Below are 7,604 nucleotides of genomic sequence, written 5' to 3'. Positions count from 1 at the left end.
TCAAATTTAAAACAAAAAAAGGCTGGAAGTATTTCACCTCAAAGTTCCACTTTTTTTAAATCAAGTTATGGGGGGAAAAAAAGAACTTTTGCACAAGCTCCTGTATTCATACACATGGGCTATTGTCTCGCAGTCTTTACAGCCTCCCCTCTAGTAGTCTGACAATACTCATTTTCCAGCAGTTGAGTAACATCTGCTCATTGGCAGCACATCATTCACTTTACAGCCACCATCGCTAAAAACTCGGCGCATATGGCTGCACCTGCCCACCCCCACCCCCACACCTCTGTCCCTGTAGTTATCATGCCTGCCTGTCCCCCTGTGGACTGTTTTCTCCGAGTACTGCAGCAACACCGAACCGGCTATAAATCACATTGCATTATCACCGCGCCGCGCTTCGCCTCGCGCTCCGCCCGCCCAACGCGCGCCTCCGATTGGCCGGCGCGGCTCCTCGGCCGGCCTCTCCGAGCGGGACATCGGTGCGATCGTAAATCCCGCCTCCTTCCTTGGGGCCGGCGATTGGGAAAGGGGCTCTCCTTGAACTGTCAATCATGCTCTTTCTTGTGCGCCTCGCGTTCAGTGCTGCTCCCTGCGACGCGCTGAGTGCGGAGCGACGAGACGCGCTGCATACCAACAGAGACACAAGGGAGCAGGCTAATTAAGGCTCGAGTGGCGACTTGCGACCGGGCTCAGGACGCACAGACTCCATCCTGTTCTCTGACAAAAAAGAAGAAAAAGAAGAAAAAGAAAAAAGAGATTCATGTCAAGTCAGGTGGCAGTTTGAATTTTTGCCTTTTTCTTCCCATGCGTTGGCTGAAATATTCCCTCTGTCCTTCAAGGCGCTGAGAGCCAAACTAAGTCTGGGATATTTGTTTTTTTTTTTTGTTGTTGTTGTTGGTTTTTTTCCTGCTCTAATATTTTTTTCTGCTTGAGAGATTCTTCTGCAAAGGAGAAGACAAACAGCCCCCTCCGTCTCTCCCTCTCTCTCTCTCTCTCTCTTTCTCTCCCCCTCTCTCTCAACGACATCACAAGGAAAAGTCAAGTGGACAAGACTGATGTTTTCGTCCAGTCACATGTAGAAGCGTTGGACTATTGCTGCTGACATTCATTCTCTAGGTCGGGTTTTTTTTAAAAATATATATAGAGAGAGAGAGATCCCCCGCCACGCTGCCATACAGGAGGAATACCGAGGCGTCTGGCTGCAAAAACAAGCAGAAAATCAATCAGAACTCCATCATGGGCTGCCCCCTCTTGCGGAACGCGTTCGCTGGTTTGATCCTGGTGCTGCTGTCGAAAGGTAAGTTCTTACGAGCTACTTTGCCGAGCTGTGCCGCTGCGCCTCTTCTATCTTCGCCTTTCATTTTTTTTTTCCCCGAAAAAACGCTCGTGGAGGTGAATACTAATGATGAGGTGTGTGCGTGCGTGTGCGTGCGTGCGTGTGTATGTGCGTGGGGGTGGTGGTGTGGGGGGGGGGGGGGGGATCTACCTGCCTGTGAATCACGCGTGTCTGCATGCTGTGCCACTGCGCTCCAGCTTTTTTTTTTTTTTCTCTCTCTCTCTCTCTTTCCTTTTTTGCGTACACAAATGTAAAGAGAGGTGAGAGGCTGTATGTGCGTACGTGCGCGCCCTTGCGTGCGTGAGAGCGCAGCGCCAGGTTCATCTCCGAGCCAACCTCGTGGTTCAGTGTAAGCAACGGGTGATGCATGTTAAGATGTTTACTATGAGGGGTGGGGGAGGGGTGGGGAGGGTGGGGGAGAAAATAAATAAATAGATAGATAAATAAATAATAAATAGACTCCCATCCTCAGTCGTCTGTGAACATTCCTTTACGTGACATGAATGGCCTGGTATCCCACGCACATGACGCACCACCAGTGCAAAGAGAGGGAGAGAGAGATAGAGAGAGAAAGAGAGAGAGGGAGGGAGGGAGAGATGGAGGGGGGGGGGGGGGGTAGTAATGGTGGTGGGGGTAACATAAGTAGGGGCAGAAGCGATGCAGAGAGACTCAGGAGAGCAAAGCCAGTGTTTTGTTCTCTGTCTTCAAACCCAAGGTCGAGCGAGGCAGAGAGAAATAAACGGTGAAGGATGGACAGTTGGAGGGCTGATGGGGTCAAAAATCTCCTCTTTTATCTCCGGCATAAAACATCCCCACCCCCACCCACCCCTCTCCTCTACCACCAAACACCACCAGGACCACCACCACAGCTCAACAAAACAGGCAGACTTCATTCATCTGCTCAAAAAAAAAAAAATATCCTGCAGTAAAAAGTCGGCTGGGATAACTTCAGATGGCATTATAAAGGGCTTCGTTATGAAAAACACACACAGGCAGCTCTGCTGTCCGCAAGGGAACGCTGACCGGGGAGCGTTCAAAACCCATTTTTCATCGCGCCGTCCTTCTAATATTCTCACCATGCTATGGGATGTCCCAACATATATTAAGTTGCGTTGTGCACGGCTTTTCTCAGCATCTAATCTAACATGAATACACACACACACACACACACGCAAAAATACACACACCTGGCTCAATTAGTCCAGCCTTCATCCTGTGGGAAATCAGTATATAAATAAATTACTCTCGGCCCTTAATAACAATAATTGATGTGTCAGTGCAATAAGATGTGAGGTTAACAGCCTGCAGATGCAGACGGGCTATAGCCTCCTGCTCCGGAGCTCCTTGTGGGCAGGCGAGCCCAGCTGGTCACGGTTGGCTTGCCACAGCGAGCCCCTTCTCCACACCAGGCGGAGAGCAGACGGACAGCCCTGCAGGACGCACAACACGGCACACAAACACAATGATCTCAGCGCCTCACAAACCAAAACCCCGCAGCCAACACTCTGTCTCATTTCAGCTTTCAGCTCTCTGAATTTGTAACCTGTGGGGGGTTTTCTTTTTTTTTGGGGGGGGGGGGGGGATGTGAAGGTGTGACCAATCGTGTAAGCCACAGTTGAGGAATGATTGGATATTGATGCGAGCTGTGTGCACATTGCGGCGCATGTGAATCAGTTTTCAATCTCGGAGTGAAAGTCCCGCCTGCTGCTCTGAGTTGCTGTAGGTCCGCAACACGTCCGTCTTTAAAGGAAGACAGCATGCATTATAAAGGAAGAACACGACTGTTAAAAGGGCACCGTCCGCCTGCTTGATAAATCATGCAGCAGTGGAATAATCCTGTATTTTATCTGTGCCCCTTTGAGCCGGACCCGTGTGGTGTGTGTGTGTGTTTGCCTAAACGCTCCACCGCAACGGATGGGCAGATTGCGAGTGAGTTATTATTGCCAGGTTAATGGTGTCTAAGACGGATTCCTCCGAATGACTGACAGTATTTTATTCATCTGAAGACGTTTCTTCCTCTTGACACAGAGAAGCACTCATTTTAGCCACTTCTCATTATGCCCGACAAATATTTCTTAAGAGAGGGTGCTGTTTTATCTTTAACACCCTCAGAAGCAGATAGCAAAATGTGTTTCAGACCTGCTCAGTGGCGCGCCAGCCAGGTTGAAAAAGGCCTTTTTCTGTGCCGCAAAACACAATTAGGCTATTCAAAGGGTTTCCTACTGGCTTGGCGTGTGAATGCACAAACCACTCCATGGGTGAGATGGCCAGCTCCTGCCGTGCCATCATGCCTTCTCCTTCCTCTGTTATTCTCCCTTTTTCCTCCACTTAAAGTGTCTGAGAACCATAACTCCAGGAAGCAGGGTGGCCAAGCGCCTACACACACACACACACACACACACACACACACAGACACACACACACGTACAGTAAAACATCTACATATTTCTGGCACACAAGCTGTCTGCAATTAATCAAAACCTGTTTCATCTATGAGACTGCGCTGATTTCTCCGATGATGGAGCATTAAGGCTGTGAATGTATCCGCACACACACACACACACACACACACACACACAGCTCCGCACGAAATTAAACAATTTACCCCGCGCTCAAAGGATTTCTGTTGTGACAGACACACGCGAGATCTGATAATGAGAATAATGCCGTCATTGATTCTGTGAAAAGTGAAGATGACAAGAGAAATTGCTTCTGCTCACGGTGGTACGTCGGGTCACAGCAGAGGACGTTTAAGGTGACGCACCAAAGGAAATTGTTTTAATTCTTTATTCAGATGTTTAAGACACACATTTTCGTCATACAGATATCCATGAATGCAATTGCTGCAGTAAATCCCATCTTCACACCGTGCTGTAAGCTTTACATATATACCAGCAGTGTTCGGTTGGTCCAACAGATGGGTCCTTTCACCAATGCGTGCCGCTGTGATGGAGGTTCTGGTGGGCGGAAGTGCGCAGGGCGGGAACACAGGTGTAAACAGGTGGGGTCGCTTTGTAGCTCGCCATCCTTCTTGTCTCTGCAACATATGGGGGCCAAGTGGGGTCAACGCGCATTGCACATGTTAGCACGTAGCCACCGCACATCCCTGCCCTCTCACACATACACAAACGCACAAACACACACACACCCGACTGGATCACCAGTCTTGGCTTGGAGATGAGGGGAAAGGAGATGCCAGCATCAACAGATGCCTTGCGCTCCTATTCTGGAGGGGCCTCTGCTTTTTCTCCCTCCCTTTGAAATCCATGTTTTCTGTGTGCTGTTGTTCTCCATGTTTGGCTTAGAAATGCTCTGCCATTTTGGCAGGTTCTATTTATCTGCGAGTGTTTGAGTGAGAGGGCCTGGATTTGGTCTCAAGAGCCTCGGCGACATGGGTAGGAGGTTTAACCAGCCTGGAGTGGCTCTGTGGTTCCAATGCTTCTCCCTCGGGTTTCACTTTACAGTTTCTCTAGCTGCTCTGCGGTGGCCTGTGGTGCTGCGAGTCCAACATCTTCCACTGAATCTATTCCTTACACACAGTGGAGACCAGATGGTGCCATAAGAACTATCTCTTCTCCAGCTGTGTTTTGACCCGGCGGAGACAAATGCAATGAAAAAGAATGGTTGAGTTGGGCGAAGAATGAAAAGTGATTTTTATTTTTTTAAGGAATGGTTGAGGATTGGCTGGTCGCCACCCTGTTAATGACAGAACGCTTGGATAGAGAACAATTTGAGTTGTCATACGAGTCGAAAAAATTGATTCAAAGACGCATCGCAGTTCCTGAAAGATTATGTTTGATGCCGACCAGTCCATAATCAGACATTTCAAACCCGATTCTCAACATTATGCTCACCTGTAACATTATTTTTAAGACCAGACTGCGAGCAGCTGGTGTTGACGTTCTAAGCTAGGCTACTTCTTGAGTTTTGGAGAGGATGGCGAAGCGTGGGCAGAGATAACAGGAGTGAATTCATTTAGTTATTTTTTAAAGATCATGTATATTTATCAAAAGTCTTTCGCATCAAGATTGATTTTAACTGTCACATGTTGACCTTCTGAATCTTAATCGGATAATGAGATGCCTCGAGGTTCCCACCAATAACGTTTTTGTTAATCTGACTGATTCTTGTATGTATTCCAGGGTTGTTGGGTCGCAGCAACGTTAGGAATTCATGTCATGGTAAAGGTGCCGGAGAGGGAGATTTACTAATATTATTGCAGTGGAAACATTCTGAAATATGTACCAGAGGTTATTGAATGAAGTCAAATACCACCCACTGATGATTTTGGAGAATCCCTTTAGAAATGAAACAGCTATTGTACCATGACTTAAACCTTCTGAATACACTGCAAAGAATCATGTCATGCCTGGTAACCACTGACAGTATTTTTATTGGATTTCAAGGTGTTAAGGATCCACATCAAGGAAGGTAAAATACAACCGGTTCACTTCTGTGTTATTGTCTCACATGGGAAATGTTGCCTGCAGAAAGGCAAAAGACAGACACACTCATCTGTCAGTAAAATATGATTCTGAAGGAAGAACACACACAACACACCTTCTTCCAATATTTCAAGGCCATTTCCGAGCCCTCTCTTTTTATATTTATTTTTTGACTCTCCTGGCAAACATAATTTGCCTGGTGCTCAAACAAAATTTTCGTATTTCTTTCTGGCGTTTCTCTGATTTTCAAGGAAACACAATCTACACTCAACAAACCACCTGTCACTGCAACCTGGCAACCCACAACCCAATTTTAGCACTCTCTACGTAGGCAGCTAACCTAACATTAGCTGTTGTTTCACGCCATAAAAACATATTTACATCTGGGACTGGCACCTCACCTGGGTCATACAGACTTTTTGTGTCCTGTGTTAAACCAAAAGTGACCTACAGTTAACCTACGCAAATAATTTCTTTTAATAAACCTATCCAAGTACTTTTGTCATCTGAGCCTAACCAAGCAGCTATGTCGCCTCAACCTAACTACATAGATTTGTTGACTTAACCTAGCTAAATATTTGCTCCCTAAACCTAGCCAAGTAGTTTTGTCGCTTAAACTTAACCAAATACTTTTGCCATCTGAACCTAAACAATTAGTTTATTTGCATGCGCCTAAATACGTAGATTTGTTGCCTAAACCTAACCGAGCATTTTTGTCGCCTCAACCTAAACGAGTGGTATGTCACCTGCACTTAAATAAGTGGATGTGCTCCCTGAACCTTACCCAACTGCAACTGAAAATTGAAAATACTTTTTCAAGATACCTGAAGATTTTCCCATTCACTAAGTCTACAAATACAAAGTCCTCAAAAACATCTGACCTTGTTCAGGACACAAACTCCACCTGCTCGTGTCAAAGTCCTCTCCAAGACCCTTTTATCTTCTTTATCATAAGCTTTGTCCATCTTCACAGTACATCACCTGACTTCTTGAAAGCTCTCTGGCAGAAAGCCTCTCAAATATCCACTCAAATGGTGTTACAGGTCAGACTATCACTGCACGTAGATTCACATCCACATTCACAGGAGATATACCACGTTTTTAGCGAGGCCCGTTGTTTCGCTGGAAGACTTAAGTACCCCATGGCGAAAAATAGACCCCCTGTCTTTATGATCCCATATGTTGGCAGGTAAGACAAAGTGACAGCAGTATGTAAAAATCAATTTGTAAGAGTAAATAAAACCAACTAAGACCTGTGAGCAAGAAGAAGTTTATAAAAACCCCAATAAGACAACAGGACAATAAGACGGGGGCTATCATTTTGACAGCTACAAAGGTTGTGAATTAAACCATCTTACTGCACACACTAAAAAGATACGTGTGAATCTATTGCACCTGGCTCTGGGGAGTCTTTACCTCTGCCCTAAAGGAGACAGCTCAGACCCTTTTTATATTTAAGGGGTGGAGGATATCAGTGACAATACGAAATGACCAGAACACGGAGGAATGTTGAGTTGCATTCATTATCGTGCCCTCGCCATGTGGGTTTTTCGCAGCATTTCCAATTATAGTCTGGACAGAGACGAATAAACCCTGAGCTGGTGACCCTTTGACCCGCCGGGTTGAAGCTGAACTCTGCGTCTCATAGCGTTAGCAGCTATCTGGCCAGAGCGGTGACTGAGAGGTCACAGGTTCATCTCCTTTGAGGATGGTTAGCCACGGTGTTGCCGCGGACGAGAGGCGGGTGCAGAACCACCTCGCCGCCCTTGAGATTTCTCCTGTCGGTTTTGATAAACACTTCACTGGGCCTCACATATTGGTTC

The 7,604-nt window shown here is 46.6% G+C and overlaps 1 protein-coding gene across 1 annotated transcript in view; it reads left to right on the top strand.

Annotated features, from left to right (window-relative positions):
• The first annotated feature begins 515 nt into the window (after window positions 1-515).
• The window catches only part of iglon5 (IgLON family member 5), a 119,862-nt gene continuing 112,773 nt past the window's right edge, over window positions 516-7,604 (top strand). Inside the window, exon 1 of the mRNA XM_030394851.1 lies at window positions 516-1,297. Within this exon, the coding sequence (XP_030250711.1) occupies window positions 1,237-1,297 (61 nt within the window). The 5' untranslated portion in view covers window positions 516-1,236. The remainder of the gene's footprint in view (window positions 1,298-7,604) is intronic.

This window comes from Sparus aurata, chromosome 17 (assembly GCF_900880675.1).
Source record: "Sparus aurata chromosome 17, fSpaAur1.1, whole genome shotgun sequence".
NCBI lineage: Eukaryota > Metazoa > Chordata > Actinopteri > Spariformes > Sparidae > Sparus > Sparus aurata.
The sequence above is the reverse complement of the archived record's forward strand: the minus strand, read 5'-3'. Positions and strand labels throughout refer to the sequence as shown.